Source organism: Muntiacus reevesi, chromosome 2 (genome assembly GCF_963930625.1).
Source record: "Muntiacus reevesi chromosome 2, mMunRee1.1, whole genome shotgun sequence".
NCBI classification, from domain to species: domain Eukaryota; kingdom Metazoa; phylum Chordata; class Mammalia; order Artiodactyla; family Cervidae; genus Muntiacus; species Muntiacus reevesi.
In genome coordinates this window covers 67,936,749-67,961,210 of record NC_089250.1, presented here as the reverse complement: position 1 = coordinate 67,961,210, position 24,462 = coordinate 67,936,749, and the positions used below count along the sequence as shown (strand labels likewise).

The 24,462-nt window shown below is 55.1% G+C and overlaps 3 protein-coding genes and 1 non-coding gene across 4 annotated transcripts in view; 2 read left to right on the top strand and 2 right to left on the bottom strand.

Moving 5' to 3' along the window:
* The window catches only part of PLCG1 (phospholipase C gamma 1), a 33,688-nt gene extending 21,140 nt beyond the window's left edge, over positions 1-12,548 (bottom strand). The window contains exons 1-2 of the mRNA XM_065922001.1: positions 12,455-12,548; positions 11,671-11,995 (exon numbers count right to left, since the gene is read on the bottom strand). Of these exons, the coding sequence (XP_065778073.1) occupies positions 11,671-11,887 (217 nt within the window). The 5' untranslated portion in view covers positions 11,888-11,995; positions 12,455-12,548. The remainder of the gene's footprint in view (positions 1-11,670; positions 11,996-12,454) is intronic.
* Positions 11,886-15,758, top strand: LOC136157189 (cuticle collagen 2). The gene is made up of 5 exons (XM_065919187.1): positions 11,886-12,017; positions 12,190-12,750; positions 13,829-13,968; positions 14,886-14,980; positions 15,371-15,758. Exons 1-5 carry the CDS (start codon positions 11,886-11,888, stop codon positions 15,448-15,450), a joined length of 1,008 nt encoding a protein of 335 aa, XP_065775259.1. The 3' UTR covers positions 15,451-15,758.
* A 3,323-nt stretch (positions 15,759-19,081) lies between these two features.
* On the top strand, positions 19,082-19,183 carry LOC136162153 (U6 spliceosomal RNA). The gene has a single exon (XR_010661990.1). It is a non-coding gene; the product is annotated as a U6 spliceosomal RNA (small nuclear RNA).
* A 3,420-nt stretch (positions 19,184-22,603) lies between these two features.
* The window catches only part of TOP1 (DNA topoisomerase I), an 85,759-nt gene continuing 83,900 nt past the window's right edge, over positions 22,604-24,462 (bottom strand). Inside the window, exon 21 of the mRNA XM_065922019.1 lies at positions 22,604-23,883. Within this exon, the coding sequence (XP_065778091.1) occupies positions 23,781-23,883 (103 nt within the window). The 3' untranslated portion in view covers positions 22,604-23,780. The remainder of the gene's footprint in view (positions 23,884-24,462) is intronic.

Sequence of the window (24,462 nt, the reverse complement as noted above, 5' to 3'; positions counted from 1 at the left end):
GGAACCCTGGAGTGCAAGTTCCACCCCAGGCAGGGCTTGGCATCTGCGCCTGATGGGGTTTTGTCCATTACCCTTCCCCAGACACTTGACAGAGAAGAGCAGGAAAAGACCATTCAGACAGCTGGATGGGGGTCTGTGGACCCTCCTACATGGGACCCTGCACCCCTCCATACTAACTGCTTCCCTCACAGCTGTAACAGATCCTTGCCAGTCTGTGAATCGCCTGGAGTCCAGATTCTAGGTGAATCTCCTGTTTGGAGCAATGAGGAAACGGGAGGCTCCCAAGGGTCTTGTCACAGTCACGTGGTAATTCACAGCAGGATGGGGACCCTCTACCCAGCAGCAGCCACCCCTGACACTGGGATCATAGAGGAGAAGCAGCAAGCCCTCACTGTCCAGGAGGGCAGCCCTCGTCCCTAGGATGCGAGATGAGTCCCACTCATCTCAGAGGTGGGAACAGCACGCCCAGGCCCCGAAGGAAGGAAGGGCAAGGGGCCCCACCCAGAGAACTCAAAGCCAGGAGAGCCATGAGCCGCTCTCTACCGGGCTCATTCTCTCATTCCCTCACCCAGATCAAACATGCACCAAACCTCCAGCTCCAGGTCAGGCCCCAGGGTGGGTCCTGGGTAAACAGAGATCAATAAGGCATTGGAATTCCTGCCCCTGAGAAAGTCAGAAAGCCCCTGCCCAGCAGAGGAAACAGATGGGGAAGCAGATAACTAGGAGGGCCTACAAAGGGTGGAACAGGGAAGTGTCGGTGGCGCCGGGAGGCAGAGAAAGTGAGCAGCTGGACTCGGGGGTCTTGGACCACTCTGTCCACAGAAGGCAGGTCGGGAGGACTGGCCCGCCCAGGTTCACCCATGCGGGATCACGAAAGCCAAGGCATCGAATGTTTGGAGAAAAGAACATTCCGAGTCTGGTGGACGAGAGGGGAAGGAAGGTTGGCCTCCGCTGGCCAGCAGGGCCACAGCGGGGCAAGTGCAGCAGGGGCTTGCCTCAGCTTCTCTGCCCAGGCCCGCAGGACTCCCCAGGCAGCCCTTGGCATGCTGACCTCTGTCCCCTCTGCAGGCTGATGCTGCCCAAGTTCTTTCCAGATGGCCTGGGTCCGCCAGGCCCCCAGCTATAGGGGAGAAGCTGAGGGCCCAGCAAGGCCAGGTATAGAGTCTCCGGGCTCTCAGGAGGCCCGATGAAATGCTTCTCACCGTCTAGTCTATTCAGACCACCTGGAGGAACAGAGTACTGTCCTGGGTTTAAGTCACGTGCCCAGCCTCCTCTTTCCTGACTCTCAGAGCAATCAACACGGCTGACCACACCCTCTCTCCTACTGAACTTCTGCTCTTGACTTCTGATTTCCTGCTTCTTGGGCTCCATGACTGTACCCACGACACGCTGGCCTTCATCAAGGCCCAGGCCAAGGGCATTTCCTCTCCCGAAGCAACACCTGCTCCCCAGTCAGCGTCACGCAGGCCCATAGCTTTCACTACCAATCACAGAAAACTCACAGACACAGCCCTACTCCAGCCCCTTGACTGTAAGCTTCAGACCCTTCAAGCCAACTGCCTACTTGCTGTCTCTGCCTGTTCACCTCCAAGTCACACGTGTGTGTTCAGTCGCTTGGCTGTGTCCGACTCTGTGACCCCATGGGCTGTCTGTCCGTGGGATTCTCCAGGCAAGAATACTGGAGTGGGTTGCCATTTCCTTCTAGATCTTCCTGACCCAGGGATCGAACCCACGTCTCTCGTGTCTCCTGGATTGCAGGTGGACTCTTCACCATTAGCTCCACCTGGGAAGCGCAGATCTCAAAGTCAACCCCTCACCAGAACCAGGCCGCCTGCCACACCTCGTCAGTTAACAGCTTCACCTCCAGAGCGGTGCCTAAGCTAGACTCTGCAGACACTCGCCACTCTCCAATCTGATCCCTGAACGAGCCCTACTGGCTTTATTTATATTAATGATCATGCTTACCAAGGACCTAGATGAGTGGGAACCATGTGGATCTTAAGGCTCTTTGACTATCTTCTCCACTGGATCATAAGGTCCTTGACGCTGTGAACCAAATGCCCCAGTGCCTAGCAGAGAATGGACTGCATGAGGAGAGGAAAGAAAAAACCCGGGGCCTGCCCCCCACCCCCAAAAGGAAATGAGAGGGGCCTCTGGCTGGGGACTGAAGAGGGGCTATGGGTGGGGGTGGTGAATGGCAGAGGCCTTCCCCCACGGAGCTCACTGACCCGTGCTGCTTCCCCGCCTTTCTGGTTTCTGTATTACTGCCAGCACGGGCCGTCCTCTCTACGGCGGGGGAAATGTGGGGCCAGCCCTTAAATGCCCAACAGGGTCAACCTTGAATGTCCCGGTTGGAGACACTCTGAACAATGGACAGGGTCATTACGTCGCAGGCCTGCTCACTCAGACGCCCTCCTCCGCCCACTGACCCGCTCTCCCGGTTCAGACCCGCTGGCCCGGCCTCGCCTCAGGATCGGGCCACTCCCTCTGGGCCACAGCAGCCCAAGCCCCGCCACTCGCCGGTCCTCCCTTTGTCCGGGGGAGCCACGGCCCCGCAAGGTCACCCCACACAGGACACGGCCCACTCCAAGGGGAGAGGGAACACCTGCTCCCCGAGTCCCCGGGAAGCCCAGCTCAGATTCTTCGAAATCAACTCCCCCGCTGAGAAGGGTGGCTACCCTGGGACTTCCCCTTCCTGGTTTTAATTCCCTACTTCCACCCTCTTAAGACAGCTCCCGCCTCACCTCCTGCCCTGGCCTGTAGAGCCTCACCCCTCCAGCGGGGGCCAGTCCTCAGGCCGCGGACCCAGACACCCTCCGGGGCAAGCTGGGCATCAGGGGTTCCCATTGCAGGGGACCCTCTCTGTATTTCACTGCTGGCCTCAAGAGGCCTGAGTGATCCCTGAGAGCAACCTGTTCTAACCTCCAACCTGGACATGCTCAGAGCTCCCAAGAAGGGCCGCAGTCCCAGCTGGGAGCTGACAAGAGGACACAGGCGCATTACCCTCTTGCTGGGTTAGGGTCGGCACAGGAGAGCTACCACCTAACAGCTGGAAGACAAATGGGGGGACGTGGTCTGCAGAGCCCTTGTCAGCCCCTGCTCCTGCCGCTCCCCAGCCTCCCAACCTCCCAGCTGACCTCCTGCCCTGGAGCAGGCGGAGAAGAAGCTTTTGGGACCTGGGCCCAGCCCCTCCCCTCCTTCCTAGGGTTAGTCACTCAGGAACCCGGGCCCACACTCTCCGGGCCTGAGGCTGAAGTCACTCATCCCACGGCGTTAGCCTTCACCCACCACACACCCACAGCCAGAGGTCCAGGATGGTCAAAGCCCTACTCCCGCCATGGGCAAGGCCACGCCAAGGACACTGTGAACTGGGTGGCAGGGGGCACCTCTAAAAACACCACTTCCCTCAGGACACTTCAGCTCAGCCATATCCCCAGGTGTCCAGGAAAACAGGAAGCCAACCCCAACACGCATGGCCCGCCCCTGCCGAGTTAGAATTAGATCTCACACAAACAAGCGGTCAAGCGCACCCAGGCCCAAGCCCTCACCAGTCTGGTCGGTTGTCCGCCGCCAGGGCCTGGAGCTTCGGTCAGACCGCCGCTCCTTACAGAGCCCACGCCTTGACCCTCCAGCCAATGCCAGCCTGCCAGCCAGCAGGGGGAGCGACCCACAGCGACACGCTGCTGCTGTCTGGAGCCCTAGGCTCAGCCAACAGCACTCGGCACAACCATCTCCTGCTGGCCCGGGGCTCTCAAGGTTTTCCGCACGTTCCAGATCGCAAGCTTCCCAGGATCAAGGACTGGGTCACCTCCTTTCCTTGTCTCCTAACCCCAGGCTGCTCGGTGCCAGGCCTGGCTCAGCAAGGGAGATGCTGGTCCTGCAGGAGAAAGCCCTGCCCCGCTTACTCTGCATCCTGAGTCCTGCTGAAGCCAGGGCCACCGGCCAACGCCAGGAAGGGCCCGGAAGGAAGCACAGCACCTACATACGAAGTCTACATGTGGGCTGTAAAAAGGAGGCCTCCCTGCTTCCCCCAGGACGGCCGGGTTCCTAGGAGGTGACGAGGTGCGGCGGGGAGAGCTGCGACTTGTGCTGGGCACTCAGCCACCGCAGCCTCTCAGAGGCGAGCCAAGCGCCACCTCAAAAGGCACTGGTTGCACGGGGAGAGGGAGCCCATCTAGAGCGGAGGCAGGAGGGCGAGGGGAGACTCTGAGCCGCATCCCCGAGGCCTCGGCCTCCCCAGAGCAACCACCTGCAGCACCTGCTCGGCCTGGCCCCCTCCCACGTCCTTCCTCCCCTGCGGGGCCGAGCACCGTCTCCAGGCGGCCTCGGGCCCACTCCCCCTGGAGGCCCAGCACACTCAGCCACCAAGGGCGGCCCTAAAACCCTGGGCCGCCGGCAGGAAGCTGTGGCAGCGTGAGCAGGGGCACGTGTGTTGGGGTGAAGGAGGAGATACAATCAGGCGAGGGCACAGCTGCAACGCCTCAGAGCCGGAACACCAAGTTCCCTGTTTCCGAGACCCCAGCGCAGGCCGCCTCTTGACCCCCATGGGCTACAGTCTACCTGCCACAACCGTGGGGCCACCCTTCCTGCACCCCGTGCCCAGGTGTCAGGAGTTAACTGCCCCCTCGCCCCCGGCCTCATCTGTCCGGGCTGTTCCGGCTCTGCTCCCGGGGGCCGACCCGACGCCACCGAGAACCCTCTGCACAAACAGGGGCGCCCGTGGCCTACCCGGGGGAGAGCCAGGCCCCGGCTGCTGCCAGCCATGGGGATGAACACGGCACACCCCGCCTCTGCAGATCCACGGAGCCGCCCCGGCTTGCCTCCCTCTCAGCGCCCGGACCTCATCACTTTTCCTTTCTGGCCCTGACAGCCTCAACCCCTGCGTTTACCCTCAGCCTCCACGGCACCTGGCATCAGCAAATGCCAGCATCCAGTCAGGGGGGCACAAACGGCATCTCACCCACTCATGTGCTGCAGGGGCCCAAGAAAGCTGTTTTCGGGGCCTTTTATTTTCAAAGGAAAGAGTAGCTATGGTGACATGGAAAGCACACGACGCTAGAGATACGGCCTCAGCAAACAGGTCAGAGGCGGGAGCGACCATGTCCGCTGGGTGTGCTCTGAACACGGGAGCGGAGACACATTCAATGTGGGATGAACGCAGGAACCCGCGGGTGAGGGCACACGCTTTAGCTTGTCGCTGGGTCCCACAAAGGCCCTTCTCAGGGCACCTCGAGCATGAAGCCCCAGGCTCCCCCTTCCCTGGCAGAGGCTCAGGGCAGCTGTCATCATAACGCAAGGAGAGCAAGTCAGAGCACAGCTCTCCAGCTACCCCCCCACCCCACGGCAGGGAGGACCGCGTCTCGATGGGGGGACTGCAGAGGGAGCCTGAGTCTCTCAAGGGAACCCCTGAGTCCAGCGTGTCCAGACCGAAGCCTGGGCTGGCTGAACAGCGCATCCGGCCGGGGGGTGGAGAAGAGATCAGACAGCCCCGTCCAGGTAAATAAAAACCCTGCTCCTCCACAACACCCATGTATCAGCTGCCCCCAAGTGGAGGGATCAACTGAATGCTGCAGGGGGAATCGGGAATTCCAGCTCTGGTTCCAGCACCACCATTTACTCGCTGGGTGGCCTTCGCCTTGGGGCTTCGGCTTCCTCCTTTGCAAGGGGGAGCCTGGCGTCCCCGCCTCTCTGCGGGAGCTGTGGTGGAGTTATAACACCCCATGGATGAGAAAATGCTCCATGAACCAATGCACGACTCAAATACCCAATTTTTCTCCTGCCCGTGACCTCTGTGAACAGAGTCAGGGAGGGAACCAAGAAGTAAGAAACAGACCTCCAGCTCCGGCTACTGGAGTAGCCTCGAGGCCCGCGTGGTGGTGGAAGGAACTGGAGCGCTGCAGTAAGCTACGATGAAGGCAAAGGAAACCCAGAACTGTTAAGCACCTGCGAGGGCCCCGTGCTGTCCTGAGCACGCTCACATGGACCTCACCTGACCACTGACAACAGACGGCTGAGGGGGAGGCTCCCTCCCTCTGTGAGGGAGAGCCAGGGCCTGCCTCTCTGCTACTCTTAGAGCTGAAGATCAGTTTCAGGTGCCTTGTATCCAAAGGCACAGAAGAGCTGAGACTCTCACCCAAATCTGACTGATTCTGGCCACAGCTGCTGGGGACCACTCCTCACCCTGGGCTTGGCCTGGAGTCTCATCACCTGTTACCAGCTGCTTTCACAGATTTCCCCCTGGGAAAGCTGGAGCACTCCCTTTCCCGCCCTGCTTCTCCTGGGACTCCCCTCAAAGTCCCCACTGACTTCTGCAGTTCTAAGAGCAGGACTGGCAGTGGGGGAAGTCTCCTATCCTCTAGTATCAGGCCTTTGCTACCGCAGGCCTCACTTCTTCCCTCCAGCTTTAGCTCTCACCGACCTCTTTGAAGCCACATCAGAGAAAAGGGCAGAGTAGGAAGAGACGACCTGAGTTAATAGAGACCAACACGGATAGTGACAGGAGAGGCAAAAGCAGGCCCTAGCTCAAGGAGCTGCCGGCGTTAAAGCCTTTCCTAGAAGTCAGGGGTCTCCCACCAATGGACTCAGATACCATTTCTAAGGGCGAAGTTCTTAGAAACAGACCAATCTGATATCTTCATGTGATACCGAAGCAGCTGCTCCTAGTCAGCTGCCCTGATACCCTGCAAAACTCAAGGGCGGGAAAGAGCCCTGATGACGAGAGACAGGGGCAGGGTAGCCTCCTGGTCCCCACATCGAAGTACGTGGCTGCCAGGCCCCTCAACCACATGTACATTTGCTGCCTTCCACTAAAGGGTCCTCCTTGTCAGGGTTCCCATGTGTGAAGCACTTACACGCTACACTCGATGCCAAGCACCTTATACGTTCTCACCGAATCCTCACAAAACCTTTATGAGAAAAATGTGTTTGTTACCATCTCTCTTTTAGAGTCGAGAAAGTCACATGCTCAAGGTCACAGAGCAAGTGACCTGCACAGCAGGCTTTGACCCAGGCAGTGTGAGTGGTCAGAGCCCTGGTGCTCAGCCACTGCGGCTCCTCTGCCTCCTGCCTCCAGGAGCCTCCACGCCTCCATCACCGCTCATCCGCCTGCCGGCTAGCAAACGAGGCGTGCCATCTCCCACAGCAGCTCCCGGGTCCCCCTCCTCAACCTCTCCCAGACATCCCGCTTCAGCCTCTGGTGACAGCTCTGCCACAGGACAGAGCACAATCCACGAGGCTCGGCACGCCATGGCTCTCCCTACTCTGCCCCCAAGCCCACCCTGTGCGGCGGTCCTCAGGGTCTCACCCAGGGCACAGGCAAGGTCCTCAACCACTCAGGCCCGTTCACCAGCCACCTCCCCTGCGAAGCCCTCCTGGCTCTCTCCTCTAGACCCCCGGCTTGCTGGGCAGAGCTCATCCCTCTGCACACAGGAAGCTCTGGGCCTGGACCTTCATTATGGTACGGGACACATGGGGCTATAATTACACATCCCCAAACCTGCCTCTTCCAAGAGTTGTTCCTCAACGGCACAGTTCAGGTCTTGTTCATCTTTTGAACTCTCAGTGCCTAGCATTGGGCAAACAGGAGGTGTTCACACAGTATCTGTTGAGCAAGCAAATGCCCCTCATCCCAAGGGGCAACCCAAAACAGGCCAGCGGCCAAGATTTCTAACTGGTGACTCCAGCCTGTGCACTTGGGCGCGTATGTGTGGGCCCCGGCACACACACAGGGGAGAAGCTGGAGGTGCTGGGGGCCCCAGCGTGGTGTGCTCAGCTCTCCCAGGCACAGCAAACCCCGTCCCTCGGTTTCCAGGAAAGACAAAGCCCCAGATGCACAAGGGCCTGGCCGGGCCGGCCTGGAAGCCCACACATCAGGGCAAGCCGGGGCGGGGGGGGCTGAGGAAACACTGAGAGCTCTGACTTCCCCTGGAAAAACCATAGTCAGACAGGAAACACACAGGCGAGGATGGTGAGCTGTGGAGATCCGGACACGTGCTCTCACCCCTCTCCCACGGGGACCAACCCGGCAGCACAAGGAAAATCCCCGACGCCACAGGCCCGCCCTCCCCGGGCCCAGCCTTCAGAGCGGGCCCTGGGGTCTGTCTCCTCCGTGGTCTGACGGCCACAGGGCTCGGGCCTCAGACTGCGGGTCCCTATGTCACCTCCCCCACGAGCCTGCCTGCCTGGTCCGGGGCATCTGCTGTCTTCTGCCACCCTCCGGCCCCCAGCCTCAAAGGGAGCAGCAACTGTCACCACCACTGTCCTCGTCAGTTTCCCTGAAGGCAAGGGCCTATTTTGATTCACCACCTAAGGAAGCCTGTGTCTAAAAGCGTATCGATTGCAAAGACAAAGACGAAAACCCGAGGCTGCAATTCCCCACCCGAGCCACTGTGCCCACAGCGACCCCTGACTGAACACATCAACCCACAAGTGTGGAGCCACAGCTGAGAAAGGCCGGGACTATCTGTCAGGTACAGCCTGAACAGGAAGGTTTCTCTTCAGAGGAGCGACGCGGACCCCAGGATTGGGGGCCTGAGGCCCCTCAGAGCACGCCAGGGCGTAGAGTGCCCTTGGGACTGGCCGGTCAGCACCTGCCGGGGGGGCTGGGTCCCACTGAGGCTGTCACAGGGCAGCACAGTTCACTCCCGGCATTTCCATTTCCTCGTCTGTAAAGTGGGGTGGCACTCCAGACCACCCCCTGGGGCCCTTGAACGGATCTGCCAAGAAAACATGATGACAAGTCTCTGTAGCACTCAGCAGGAAGTCTGTAATTGCTTTGCACTCATTTATGTCAGTATCTGTAACACAAAAAGCCAAACACCAACCCGGTTCCTGTCACACCACCGTGACAACCAGCACCAACCCCACCCCTTTGAAGCCAAGCTCCCACCCGCGAGGTGAGCACCTGCCGGCCGCGTTTCACAAGCGGAGGATGGAGAGAGAGGGCACGGACTCAGGCCAGAACGAGGTCCTCTGTGTGAGCACCCACCGCGCACTTTCGCCGAACCCCATCTCCCTGCAGGCCCACGGACAACCTGAGTCCCACAAGCGTCTCTCTCTTTGGCCAGGTTACAGACACTGCGTGGTTCCCTGCCAGGGTCAGCAGGAAAAGGCCAGGCATCTGAGGCACCTGGGCAAGAGGCCAGGTGGCAAGGGGCCCTGCTGGCACTCCAAGCTTCCTCAGAACCTACAGAGGCGGCAGCAGGGATCAGAACCCAGCAATGAGGTGCACCCACAAACAAGCGGCTCTGGGGCAGCTTCAGCGGAAGGCTCCGGCAGCAAGGCCTGGACTGCACACCGGTGTCCACCAGGCTTCTCACCCAGACTCCTTCAGTCTCGGGCTGCAACTGATCAATGAGCCAGGGCCCCTTCTACCTCCTCTGCCCAGGCTCCAAGCCTCTCAAATCCCAGCTCACCGATGAGGTCACTGAATTTGCACCCCTCTGACGGACCCACCCGCAGGGGCTGGGGTTATCAGGTCCTTGGCATTCCTGCCTCCAGCCCCCAAGACCTGAGACCTGGTGGACTAGCCCCTTGCCTCTCCACACCCCTTCCTTCTGTACAGGCCCCAACTTACAGACAAGACAGTCACCCACCCAGGAGACAGATGTGCAAGTCTCCTCAAGACAACTCCATACCCTGCTCTACGTGATAGGGGGGTGACTAGTATTTGGGTCGGGGCAAAACAAAACCATTTCCTCCCTTTTCCGGGTAGTGATGTCAGTGAAATGTGAGCTGGGTCCCCATGCTCCTCCCTTCCTGCGCCCTCACCCTTTTGTGCAGCCATACAGTCCCAGTCCAAGGGGGGCAATCATAGTCTACTACTGTTGTCAAGAATAACAGCTTACGTTTATTAAACATTTAGAATGTGTCCGGCAGCACAGTGGTTGAAGGCAAGGTTGGATTTGAAGCCCACATATATTGTTTTACATTAATCCTCTCCTTTACCCACCTAGAATAACCTCATTTGGTGGAGATATTATTACTCCCACTTCACAGATGGTGACACTAAGGCTCAGAGAAGTAGCTGGCTGGGTGCGATACACAACTAAGACAACGGGCTTCAAGCCCAACCTTGCCTTCAACCGCTGGGCTCCACTTCAACTGCCTGCTAGTCCGGTGCACGGTGTGAAATGCAGCCTCTTAGCCAGAAGTCTACCTGGGAACCTCAGCCAGCCACTACCAGTTCAGGAGAGCCCGGGGAACCCACAGACACACGGAAGGGGCCGTGCCTGAGTCTGATGCCGGGGTGATGTCCCTCCCGCCCTCTGCAGGGTCTGTCCTTCCTCCACTCTGGAATCCAGGCTCTCAAATCATCTCACATTTTCTCCCACTGGCTGCCAGGGCCCGAGGGGGGCCACGGAAGAAGGCCGCTGTCGTGTGGAAGTTCAGCAGCCGTGTGAGATCGGGAGTGAGCGGCTGAGGATGGCTGTCTCACCACAAGACCTTCCTTCCTCCCCGTCTCCTCAGTCATCTACACGCAGGTACGCCAGACCCAAGGTCTGGAAGACCTTCTCGTGGGGGGTGTCACTTCCTGAACCCTCTTCCTCTTCACAGTCCTAATTCTGAGCCTGGCTCTCACTCCAGTCTCAGGGGGATGGGGGGGTTCTTGCAGGAAGCAACCCACAGCCTGGGGTTGCAGACACATCATCTCACACTTGGAGGCGGGAGAATGAAGGGCAGAGCTGGGGGGCCCATCCGGCCACAGCATAGGCACGCGCTCAGTGGCATCACTCTCTGAAGGATCTGGGGTTTTTCAAAATCCCCCAACTCTCTCTTTCGCAGAAGCAGCCAAGGTCACGTCTGGGACGGAAAAGAGGCAGGAAATAGTAGCCGCTCCTGGCTCCCTCCAGCCACAGGACACAAAGGGCTGGACCCCAATTTGGTTGTGTCCTCTTGAAGAGTACCTGACACGAACCAGTGAGGCTGGCCTTTCTGGGGCCAAGCTCTGGAGAATGTGCTTCCAAAGGACAAGGGGAAGCCTGGCCCCTTTCCCTGCCCTGGCTTTGGGAGTCTGCCCACGCACACAAACCTCCAAAATTCAGCTTCAGGACAAAAGAAGCGGTGGGAAAAACATCCACTGCCTCGTCTCGGGCTTTTCCAAACCAAACAAGACCACCTTCCTTCCTGGCCCCAAGAGAGAGATGAGTAGGCCCGGCTCCGCTCCAAAACCAGCCCTACGCCAACATCTGCCTAAGTTCTACTTGGGGAACCCAAAGGTTTCTTTGTAAGTAGGAGCCCGGCCGGGAGGCCCAGAGGTGCACCAGATTGCTCTTTTTGGAAAAACGGTGCATCTGGTCTGGCCTCCGGTTCCGGGGCTGGCGGGGGGAGGACGCAGCCTCGGCCGACATCGCTCCCGGGGTGTGGGGGAACCCGACGTCGGCCCCACTGGTCTCCAACTCGCTAGGATTTTTAGGCCTCTGGGCAAAGCGCCTGGAACACTCCCCCCTTGCTGAGGGTGGGGGGTGTCCTGTCAGGTGACTGAGGACCCGGATGCCCCCCGCCCCCGGTGACCACCCTGGCTGAGGCGGGGGCGGGGCCCGAAAGTTTGCCGGAGTCTCTCTAGCGGCGGCCCTCGGGCGCGCGCGAGCCGGGGCGCAGACCCCGCGCCGCCCCAGCGCGCGCGCGCGGCGGGCCCGAGGAGCCGGCGGTGTGGGGAGGGGGCGCACTTACTGGCCCCCTCGATCTTGTCGGCGCCTCGGCTCCACGTGATCTGCCGCGTCTCCAGCTTGACCTGGAAGGTCTTCCGCTCGGGCCGCTGCGACTTCTTGGAGTAGAACAAAGTCATGACTGTGCCCACCTCGAGGCTGCGGCAGAGGTGCAGCACCTCGGCGTCCGAGGGCGCGCCGGGCCCGCAGCCGTTGGCGCAGGGGGACGCGGCGCCCGCCATGGCTCGGGTGCCGGGGGCGGCGGCGGCGGCGGCGGCGGCCCGGCGGGAGCGAGCTGGCTGCGGCCGCGGCGCAGGCGGCGGGCGAGCGGACCCCGGCGGCGGCGGCTCCTGCGGGCGGAGACGGGGCGGGGCCTGAGCGGGGGCGGGGCAGCCCTGCAGGCCCCGCCCCAGCCCGCGCGCCGGGAACAAAGGCGCCCGCGCGCCCGTGGGGAGGACCCCCGCCCGCCGCGCCTGCGCCCCGCGACCCCCCGGGCAGGCCCGGCGTCGGGGCACGCGCGCGCGCGTCGCCCGCAATCCGCTAGCCGGGCCCTCGGCCCCACGGGGCCTCCTCGCGCCGCCCCGGACACACTCCGGCTGCCACGGCCGGCCCCGTCACGCGCGGCAACCTCGCGCCGGCCCGGCCGTCTGTCGCGCGCGCACAGGCGGCTGCCCAGCCCACCGTCCCGCACAGGCCCGGCCGCGGCGACCCCTTCCGAAGCCCGCTCGCGGGGCGCCGCCCGCGTGGCCACCGGGAGGAGAAGTGCAGGCCCGGGGCGCCCGCCGGGGCCTGCCGGCCAAACCCGGTACCTGCGAGGGCTGCCCGGCGGAGGGAACCAGGCCAGGCCGGGCCGCCTCACACCGGCGGCGGCGGCGGCGGCGGCGGCGGAGGCGGAGGAGGAGGAGGCGGGTCCTCCGCGCGCCCTCTCCGGGGCGGGGCGGAGGCGGGGCCACCCGGTGACTGGTCGGCAGGCTCTGACGGACAGCCTGCCTGTCCCGCCTCTCCCCCCTCCCTTCCCCCGGCAGCCGGGGGCGGCCCCGCAGGCAGCGCCTGCGACCGTCGGACCCAAGATCTTCCCGGCCCTGCGGCCGAAGTGGCCTCGCGGGTGTGTGTGTTGGGGCGGGGGGGGGGGGGGGTGGGGAGTCCCGTTATTTGGAGTAGCCCACAGGCCTGAGCATCCCCTCCGAGCCCTCCAGTGGTGTTGGCCTGGCCATACCCTCCGCACCCCTACGCCGCGAGTCCCCACGCGACTCGGACGCGGGCTCAGGCCCTGTGGCTCCGCACCATTGCTGCAGATACTCTCCTGAGCTTTGGTTTTCCTGGGCCGACTCTGTCCTTGTTTTCCTCCTCCGTCTGTGGCCGCTGCCTTTTGACACCTCAGCAGCTTCTTTTCCACCGGGGGGGGGGGGGTGGGGGAGTCCTGAGTCAGTTCCCAAGGCGGCCTGACCCTTCCCTCGGCGTCACTGCCCCCCGCCAAATTCAGGCACCCGAGCGCCGAAGCTGTATCCACCCTACCCCCCTGCATCCCGTTACCTGTTCCACGTACCCACGTAGCACAGACATCTCACATCTCTCCTCAAATTGCTTCTCCCATGGTCTTCAGTTTATCAGAACATGCCTTTAGTAAGGTGCTCGGGGCTAAAACCGTTGGAGACTGCCTTGGTTCCTCTCTCTCCCTCAACCCCGCAGCACTCCATCAAGTCCCATTCCCTCTACCGTCCCATGTCTCCGCTTTGCCCACAACCTCAAGGCTCATCTTCTCTCGTCCAGACTATTTACCTTCCTTGGTTTTGGCTGCGTGTATTCCGTGTGCTCTGGTTTTTTTTTTTTTTTTTTAATTTGGCTGTACAGGGTTCTAGTTGCAGCATGCAGGATCTTTTAGTTGGGAGTTGCGGGATCTAGTTCCCTGACCATTGGGAGTGCAGTCTTAGCCATTGGACCACTAGAGAAGCCCCTATGCTCAGGTCTTCAAAATGAAATTAAATCCTCACTCCCTACCTCCAGGCTCAAATCATCCAGAATTCCCATGGCACACAAAATCCCCTACCTGGCCCAGCAGGTCCGGCATGGTCTGGCCCCTTTCTTTCCCACTTCATCTCTCACCACCTCCCTCTCATTCCATTCTCCAGGAACAAGGTCTTTTGGTGGTTATTCGATTAATTTGTACTCTTTGTGCTGTGCAGCCACTCCCTAGACGCACCCCGGGCAGTCCAATTGCCCCGTCACAGGACACCAACCAAACTAAAGACACCTTCAGTCACAGTAGAGCCTGTCTGATGGATGTTGAGCCAGACAAAGCGGGACCACGTACTGCGTTTCGGAGGTAAGAGGCCCAGCAGGGCACCCAGCTGATGCTAGAGAAAGATCCAAGGATTTCCCTGCTGGTTCAGTAGTTAAGACGCCATGCTTCCAGTGCAGGAGGCACAGATTTGATCCCTGGTTTAGGGAACTAAGATCCCACATGCCATGTGCTGCTGTTGTTTAATCACTAAGTCGTGTCCAATTCTTTACGACCCTCAAAAAATGATTAAAAAAAATTTAGGAAAAGATCCAGGCTTCCAGGAATGTGTGAGTACGTATGTAAGAGTATGTGCTCAGGCAGGCCACCCAGCTGGGTGATGACTGATGTCTGGGGACTGCCTTTGACTTGTCTTGCTGTAGTGGTAGCATGTGTATGTGTGTTGATCCCCTCAAGTGCAGCCCCCAAGGAGCTGAGAATTCAGCCTGAAGTTGAGGCAGCCGTTTGTGCTAATTGGCTGTGGTCACCCAAGGGGAGGTGGAGTGGCTGAGATGGACTGCCACCTAGTGACAGACCTTTAAAGTAGGAGGGAGGGAATGAAAGTTGACCCAGTGCCCGGCCCAGCATTACAGGGTTTGCAGCATGTGCTCACACCTGATCCTTATAATTACTCTAATCAGGGATTGTTGTTCCCAGTTTACTGATGAGAAACAGATTCAGAGAAGTTCTACGGCTCGCCCCAAGGCCACATAATTAACCAGTGAGGATTTGAACCCCTAAATCTGACACCGTGCATGTTCTTCCTCACCGGAGAGCCCCTGGCTTCCGTAGGTGCCAGTGGACAGTGGGCACATGGGCTGGCTGGCTACTCAGCAAGGGTGAGGGGAGGCCCTTGGCATGGCTGGCCCTGGCCACAGGAGGCGTGAGTGCAGACCTTGAGCGCTCACGGTGTGTGGCTTGGGCTTGCTGGGGCTTGATGTCGTGCTCATCCCTGTCTCCAGACTTGAGCTTCCCTGTGCTCAGTGCCGGTGCCAGGAGTCGGGAGAACAAGAGAAACTCAGCACTAGGCCCCCAGGAATTCACAGATTTAAGACAGGTAAGCACTCTGTTGTGTGGGGACAATTGTGATGGAGGGAAAAAACAGCTATGAGCTAAAACATTAGGGAGACCTGCTTCAGATCTAGTAGACAAGGAAGACCTCTTCCTTTTCTGCGGGACTCAGCAGAGACTAGAAGGATTTGAGGAAATGGCTGGCTCTATTATTAGAGGTGGGTTGGAGGAAAGTCCTTTCTAGACAAGGTGACAGCATATACAAAGGCCCTGAGGTCAGAAAGAGCTTAGTTAAGCTTAGGAATGGGAAGAAGGCTAGAATTTACTGAGAGGGAGCATGGAGTAGGGGGGAGTGGGGGTGTTGGTGAGGCCAGGAACACAGGTTGGGGGCTGGCTGGGCCCCTCGCTGCTCATCTGATCTTATCCATTTTCCCAGGAGGCCTCCTAAGTGCTGTTGCCCTCATAACTTGGTGGGCAGTGATGCTTTTTAGAAATCTCCATTTCTCCATTTTCTGAGAGCTTCCCGACATATAGCCCGGGCTTCCTGGCTTCTGCTTTTTGCCTCTGGGGCCGGGCCTCCAGGGGCTCCAGCAGTCCCCGCCAACAGGAGCTCATGTTTTCAGCCTGCTGCCAGGCCCTCAATCAGCAAACAGGGCCCCATTTCCTCCTGGGACTTCTGAGCCAGCATTCCAGGCCTCAGGTGCCGGCCTCCACCCAAGGAGACTCAGGAAAAGCAGGGTGAGCCGAGGGCGTGACCAGTATGGGCTTCCCCCAGCTCAGCATATATATATGGGGACGTGGGTGTTACTGGCAGTGCCTGCAGCTGCGCTGGCTGGGAGGCGCAGCCCAGCACCCGCACCAGGCACACGCCCATGACATCACCCAGGCTCGCCTCGCTCGAGCCTATTTCTGTCAACACTCATGCTTCAGCATGCTCCGGCGACACCAGTACCTGTGCCTGGAGTGGGGGGGAGGTGGAGTCCCAGCCCAGCTGCCCCTCTGGCTCTGTGAGCCTGACCCCATGGGTGTTTACTTACCAAACACTTAGAGCATCACTTGACATATAGTAAGCCCCGCAGAACTGCTTTTACCCCCAGTGACTCATTTACTTTTCATGACAGCCCTGAGATAAGTACTTTTATTTATTTTTTTGAACAACTTATTTATTTATGGCTGGGCTGGGTCTTCACTGTTGCATGTGAACTTTCTCTACTTGCGGAGAGCAGGGGCTACTCTCTACTGCGGTGCGCAGACTTCTCATCGCAGTGGCTTCTCTCACTGTCCTCACGGGGCTCTAGGGCTCACGGTCAGCAGATGCAGCGCACAGGCCTAGTTGCCCCGCAGCCTGGGGAATCTTCCTGGACCCGAGACTGAACCCGCGTTCCCTGCATTGGCAGGCGGATTCTTAACCACTAGACCACCGGGGAAGTCTGAGATAAGTACTCTATTATCCTCATTTTACAGAAGGAAAAACTGAGGCCCAGAGACATTAAGCTAAGAGGCGGCAGAAATGGGATTCAGGTCCATCCAGAGTCCACATCACATTGCCTTCCACCTAGCTATGAACATTTCACTATTTTCTTTCCCTGTAATACCCATACCTGATGTGTTTTCTATTTTTGGTTGTTTGGTTACATCTTGTTCCAGGTTGGGTTCTTTGGGAAACCTCTGTGACAGAGGTTAGTGTGCAGGGTGTTTTTTCAGGACTCGTCCTTGGGATCAGCACTGTGGAAGGGAGGGAAGAAAATGGGAGGGGGCACTGGGAGAAGCTGAGCTATGATGCAGGTCTGGTGGCAGCCTCAGCCTGCACCCAGGGAGCTCTGTTGCAGTGCCTCCACCAGGCACTGAACGTGGCCTGTCCTGGGCCAAGCGCAGCCTCAGATGTCTGCAACCACGGTGGTCTTAGGGGGCTGATGGTCTCCTAGCAACAAGTGCTCCCTCAAAGGGGAATCTGAGTGGCACATCCCTCTGCCCGCCACAGGTGTCTTCTTTCTCAGTCTTAAGTACTCTGAGAATTTCCTAAGAAATAAAAAATATGGTACCATAAAAATGGGATATGCTGTTGTCTAAAGGAAGAATGTAATTCGGTGAATATGAGTTAGCACGGCTGCGGTGATTGAAAATCAAATGTGATTGAAAATCAAATTGAGCTTCCTGGTATCCAAAGCAGAAACTTTGTATTCTGATAACTGATTCCTTGGGGGAGAAAGATTTTCCTGAGGTTAAATGATAAGGGAAGTTTCTCAAGGGGACACTTACTTGATTGAAATAGTAGAGAATGTTCTCCACAGATTAACAGCAAATCCCCACCCAGTTTTCATTCTTCCCTGTAATGACCTTGAGTGACTATAGAAGGTATAAAAGTAAAGCGCAGGCAGCTCCTACCACAGTTGAAGGTAGGCAGATTTATATACTTGCAGCATCTAATTTAATCCACATATGAAACTTTATTCCTCTTCTTTAAACTTTTCTTTAATTTTTACTTGGTAGTATTTTATGTTAGGTGGCTGACCAGCCCTTCTCATGGGTTTGAGTCAGCCAGCCTGCACCTAGTGCTTAGTAAGTACTCACCTTGGTGCACCTTGAACTCCATCCCTCAACCTGTCGTCTTGGCTGTTAAGCTTTGGTCCCCAGTATCCATCCATGGCTCCACCTCAGTCACTGGGCCTCATACTTCTTAGGTCTCATCCTCCTGCACACCCGCGATGTACTCTCAGCCCCTCAAGAGCCTCGTGTTTTCTGTCACTCGAGGGGAAACCAGGCCAGGACTCTGTGCTCTCTGCAGACCCTGCTTCTCCTCTACTGATCGCCCCTCTTATGGGGCCCAGATGTTGAGGCAGGAGAGCTGGACTCCAGGGTCAGGGTCACTGTCATTGCCTCTCTGCAGGCAGAGAAGGGGAGCACCCTTGCTAACTGCTGTGGCCCTGGCCAGGTCAGACCCACTATTTTTCTACCTATTCTGCCCTTCTTCCAGCACACATTCCCGATGCCACCCCTGTAGCAGTGAGACAGCAGAAGGAATCAGACCAAGTTCCCACTCCAGGAGGGGAGAGAAGTGCCAGCAGACGTTTGTCAGCAGAAGACATTTCAGTGTGATAAGGGCCCCTGGAGCACTGGGGAGGGACAGCTGACCTTATTAGACCTGCCGGTGGCTGTGGGCACAGAGTCAAGTGAGAGGTATTCTGCTCCAGATACAAGGCTGTCAATCACTTGTTTTCAAATTAAGGTCACCCACAGGTGTTTTGTGGCCATTTTTGCAACTACAGCAGAAAACTTATTTATGTTTGTTTATTGTTTTTAGCTGTACTGGGTCTTCTTTGCTGTAACAGGCTTTCTCTTATTGCGGAGAATGGGGACGACTATTTGTTGTGGTATACGGGCCTCTCATGACAGCATAAATATTTTTAAGGATACATGATTCAGATGTCCACATGTGGCAGTTTATTTAGTTACATATTTTACACGTATTTAAAGTCACATATTATTTTAAATGATGTATTAATTTATGAGTATTGATTTTTTTCCCACACTAGCCTTTTCAGTAATTATGTTCAAACTTTTTTAAAGTTAGTTAATTATGGCTACACTGGGTCTTCATATCTGCCTGCGGGCTGTCTCTCCCTGGCGGTGAACGGGAGCTACACTCTAAGTTGCGGTGTGAGGGCTTCTTATCGCTGTGGCTTCTCTTGTTGTGGAGCACACGCTCTAGGACACGTGGGCTCAGTAGTTGTGGCCCATGGGCTTCAGCTGCTCTGCAGCATGTGGAATCTTCCTAGACCAGGGATTGAACCCATGTCCCCTGCATGGGCTGGCGGACTCTCAACCACTGGATCACCAGGGAATTTGCCATTACAAACTCTTTACATGAATCTTTAACTTCTATATAGTTGTTACCATAAGAGCCCACTTTTTGAGCCATCTAAGATAAGTTCTGAAAGTGCATCGTCATCTTTCTCAGTTGGGAAAGAGCACTTGTGAAAAATCAGCTTTATTAAGGAATACCCTACAGAAAATTCACCCATTTTAAGTGTAAAGTTTGAAAAGCTTTGACAAATGTATACCCCCCTGTAACCCCCACCCAGTTAAGACATAGGACATTTCCATCACCCCAAACAGTGTTCTGGGTGCCCTTTAAGAGTCCGTCTCATGCTTAGCTTGGCAGCACAACAGTAAAATTGGAGCAATACAAAGATTACCATGGCCCCCGCACAAGGATGACATGCAAATTCGTGAAGCGTTCCATATTTAAAAAAAAAAAAAAGTCAATCTCCCCTGCCCTCAGTGGGCAACCACAAAGTCTACTTTCTGTCACTACAGGTTAGTTTTGCCTGGTCTAAAATTTCATAAAAGTAGAATCACAGAGTGTGTACCCTTGGGTCTGTGTTCAGTATAATGTTTTTGAGATTCATCCATGTTGCTGCAGAGAAAATACTTTTTGAATCAGTATGTGATACTGTCAACTGGAAGTTTTAACCTAAGCATAATTACTTTTCTGTTTAACATTAAAGAGCTTTTTTTTTATTTCTTCTGTAGATACATATCAATGATTGACATAATCCCCACTTACACTGTATTGCTTTAAAAATATTACAGAAACTTTAAAATGTATATAAATGGAGACAGGATAGCATGGTGAAATGTACCCATTAGACAGGTTAATTATGAACTCTTGGCCACTCTTTGTTTCATGTCAAACTCGATACACTATCCCATTCCATATAATTTCGACACTAATCTTAGCTCTATGATGTTATCTATAAATATTTCAGTGTTTTTCTAAAAGACTCTTTAAAAACATATGTACATAACTACAGTGCCATTTTCAAATCTGAAAAAAAATCAACACCGTATTGCTATTTAAAGTCATCTTGAAGAAACCTGTTCGAATGCAGTGCTTGGGATTGTGAGAAATAATTGCCCAGTCTGTGGTACATTTCTTTGCTTCCTTGTTTACTGGTTTTGTCAGGGGACTAACAATCATCCAAAACTAGCTTGACTGAGGTCATTTCAGGATAATGTGTTTTCTCCAAAAAGTGTTTTTTGGTTCAAAACAAGTTGAGAGAACAACCCATTTTATGGGGGATTTTGTAAAGACTTAAATGTAAGTAAAACTCCTTTTCTCAGAAAAAAAAAATTTTTTTTTTCTTAAGTTTTCTATGGAGGAAATAGCTGGATTTGATGTATGTGGTATTTAGAAGGTGTTATCAGAATTGGTGATTTACTGGATATGAGAGAGAAAAGTGTGAAGGATGATGTCTGCCCTCGGTTCCAGCTGGGAGACAGAGTGGATGGTGGTGCCTTTTCCTGAGATGCGAAACCACGGCCAGTGGGCTGGTCGTGGCAGGTTCCAAACACAGTTCTAGAGCCCGTGGACATCCCCGCCGAGGTGTAGCTGGCAGTGTGTGTCTGGATCTCAGGAGAGGGGTCTAGGCTAGAGGTAGGGGTGTGGGGCTCGTCACGTTCAAGCGTGAATGAAATCAGCCACGCTGAGAAGGGAACCGCAGCCGCTAAGGACCTCATGGAGGAAGTAACAGAAGCCACAGCCTGAGACGGGGGATAAAATCAGGAGAGGGTGGCACGGTGGAGACCAGCGAGGGGTGCTTTAAGGGAATGATGCCGTGTATGTGTGATGTCCAGGAAAGACAAACCTATAGAGAGGGTAGATTCATGGAGGCTGGAGGTAGGAACGGGGATTAACTGTCCCTGGCATGAGGCATCTTACCGAGGGGGTGAAGTTCTAAAACTGACGCACGCTGATGGCTGTACCACTCAGTGGTTACTAGAAGTCACCGTATGCTGGAAATGGGTGGACTTTATGACACATGAAGTATCACTAGTGATTTTTGAAGTGTCTGGTGCCACTGCAAGTTTGAGATGCAGAAGCAGAGCCTGGTTAGTGGTTTGGTCGCTCATTCCTGGGTGACTGTGGTCAGAGTGGAAGGGGGTACTGGAAGCAAGATGGGGCAGAAGCTAGTAGCAGTGGGTGGGGGAGTGACCGGGTGGTAGGGGTGACTCATTCCAGGTGCTTGTTTGTGAAATAGAGAGAGGGAGGGGGTGGTGGTTGAAAAGGGCTGGGAGTTGTGGTTTCTTTTTTTTCTTTTTTCATTAAAAAAAAAAAAAAGAAAAAATATCACAGAGGCCTGAGGTAGACTTGACAGGGAGAACAGACAGGACCTGCTGACAGGATGTGGGGGGTGGCGGTGAGGGAGGAAGGGGCCAAGCAAGCACCAGCTTTCTGGCTGGGGCGTCTCATGGAAGTGGTCTCCCTCTGCCCACAGCTGGACCCCAGCCTCACGGAAGGGCCTGACAGGAGAGGGTGGGGCAGACCCTGCACATCCAACCTAAGGACGGGAAGTGGGAGGAGGGAACCTACCTGCTAGATGACTAGGAAGCGGGGGGTGGTCCTCCTGACTTCATGCTTTGAGGACCTGCATACCTGGCCCTCACCTCTGTCTAGCCTCTTCCCTTGTCGCAGTGGTCAGGTCCGCTTCCCCCATTCTCTGGCTTGCTCTCCCAGGCCTGCTGCGACTGCCCAGGAAGTCCTTCACAGCTGTTCTTGACCAGCATCTAGTTGCTCTGCACCTGCCCTCAGAAGAACGGTCCTTGCCAGAAAAGGTAGGCACAGGTTTCTGCTCATCAGTTAAATGTGCCCGCAGAGCCTCCTATCCTGTTTTCACTGGTGGCCCAAGGTTGTCCCCTGGCTGTGACAGGTGCTGCTCAAGTGCATTGATAGGGCTCACGGACAAGCCTCTCTGTTGCTGTTTCTTACGTCCCATGGCATAGCTTCCCCAGAACCATTGAACTCAAAATACTTGGCTCTGTACCCTCCTTTATTCCCTGGGGTGAATGCTGCCTCCCTCACTGGCTGATGAAATAAAGGCTGCCAAGGACCCTTCAGGATTCTCTGCAGTTGGCCCAGCCCCGGCCTGCAAGTTCAGAGACCATCAGGGAGATGGCTATCTTCCCAGAATATACCCTTAGCTGGCAGGCTAGAGGACTTGGGGCTAGGTAAATGATCAGTTCTGACCACTCTGGCCTTCCTGTTACCTGCTCCTTTTGACCAGGAGACTTAATCTTTCAACTTCATCGCAGACTTAGCTATAACCTAGGATAAAAGGAGAAATAATTTTTGTAGGGATCCTGACTGACTCTGGTACTAGAGCACTGAGAAGTGGTTCTGGACCGCTCCCTCTCTGTCAGAAGGATCTCTCTGTCTGGAGAGAGCTTCTGGGATTCAGTGTTTTAACTGGCTTAGTATCCTTAATTCCTGCCATCCTGACAGTAACTTAGCCATGTAAGTAGGCCCAAAGAAGCTCCCCACTGCTTCTCACCAGCACACACAGAAGTGTTCTAAAATCTGCTTCCCGAATACACTTGTTCCACTTTGCTCAATAAACCTACCCTAGGCTCCAAATATAGTTCTTGCACCCAACCTGTTCTAGCTTTTCTGTACCCGCCCTCACTTCCTGGGCCTGCCTTCTAAGGATGTGGACTTTGGCTCCCTCCCCTTCAGCCCACACCCATGGTGGCAAGACAGATGCACCCCAGCTCCTGGGGAGGGAGGCACCCTTGCAGCCAGGAGCAGGCAGACCACATCCCGCACCGAGGCCCAGCCCTGGAGCCCTACTCTGGCCCGGGGCCCTGGGCTAACAGAGAGGCAGACACCAAGTTTCCGTTAAGTTGTAGGAATTTATTTTAAATAACCTACAGTTGATTAAAAGGGAATTCATGATAAAAATAGAAGATACTTGAGGAAAGATGTGGGAAATGGACTCTGCACACACGCTAAACTAACAATGCCTCTAAAACTAATGATTATAGCAAAAAATGTCTTCACATTAAAATTCTGCTTTTTATGTGTTTTTTTTTTTCCCATTTTTTACACAATTACAAAAGAAAAAATAAAAGTCCTAAAATCTTGATTATTTTTCCTTTTTTTTTTTTGGACCAAATACTCATTTTCCTCTGAATTTTTTACCTGTGGAACTTTTATACAATAAAATCTTTCAAGTGAAAGACTGGGGTTTTAAATGAAAAAGATGGGTATCTGAAAGGGCATAGAGAATGCTCAGAACAAAGGATGATGGGAAAATGGTTTCAGTCACTGATTATTTATTATCCTTAGACTCGCTCACCCCTCATCCCTCCCCAGCCCCAATCTACACGATCTTTAAGATCAAGAAAAAGGTTTAAATATTTTAAAATAATTAAAAAGAAATAAAAATTCACATTTAAAAAGGAACACTCAAGTCAGGAAATATTTTCCCATCATGCTTTTCTGTGAACAGGTGTCTGAACCAAAACACTGCCGATGTCACGACTGCTTCAAGTTTAATGAAAATTGATTCCCATGACAATAGATAGTGACAACTCTAACAGGTGCGTTGGGTTTTTGTTCTACTTAATTTTAAATTCCTGAAATGGGGAAGAGGGGAGTTTAGGAATTCATTTCTATTAAAATATAGAAGTTATTGCAAAACCCTAACTGTAAAAACGCACCAATATAATCGGACTTCGTATACAGTAGCTAAGAGAATCCAAATGTTTCAGTGAAACAGTGAATTTGCCTGGCACAACTCTTGACAAATTCCCATCCACTTGACCCCTTGAAAATAAAAACAAAATTCAAAACAAATCATACAGCTAGAATTTCGATATCTGAAATATTTTTAAATAAGCTGTCCATAGGACAGCTGGCTCAGCTCTCCCTTATAATCTCTCCTCAAAGGTGTTGGTAAGACTGGCTGCCTCCCCCTCAGGTGTGAGGGCAAGCGAGGCTCACAGTTCATCCATCTTTCCCAAACCACACTGTTCCTCTTCACAGAACTCTTGCCCCTCAAGACTGGCTAGAACTCGTAGTCCTCGTCAGCCATGTCGATGGCCCAGGCAAACTTCTCCCGCTGGGTTTTGTTGTAAATTTTCTCAATGGGGACCCCCCACTTCTTGCACCTGCAAATAAGGGAGAGAGAAGGGGGGTTAGTGTGTCTCAGGAGACGTGGGTCAGACCCAGTTTGGGGCCTGCATGTGCCACCTTCTGTTCCGTCTGTTGAGAAGGAGAATCAGTAAGGTACCAGACATGTTCTTAGGGCTTCGTGTGCTTGACTCACTGAATCCCGACATTCTAAAGTAGGTACGACTGCAGGTGTATAAATGAAAAAGGTACAGATGAAAAACTAAGAGAAGTTAGGTGATTTGGTTTCATTCTCATGTAGCTAGTGATCATGGAGCTGAAAAGTGAATCCAAGCACGTTGGCTTCAGAGTCCATGCTCTTCACCATTATACTCTATCGCCTCTAAGCCAACCAAACCTCCAGCACCAGACAGGACATAAAGAAAAGAAAGGGGACAAGAGCTGGCTGGAACCCCTGGCCCACAGGGGATGGCTGCTCCTCTTAAGCCCACAAACTAATAGTTCAAGTTAACTAATAAGCATCTTCCAAAAGAAGTCATTTATTTTGGATGTTATTTTATTGGGGGGGGGGTTTACAGGGAAACAAGTAAACAGTGGTGCAAACTCTGCATAGGTTG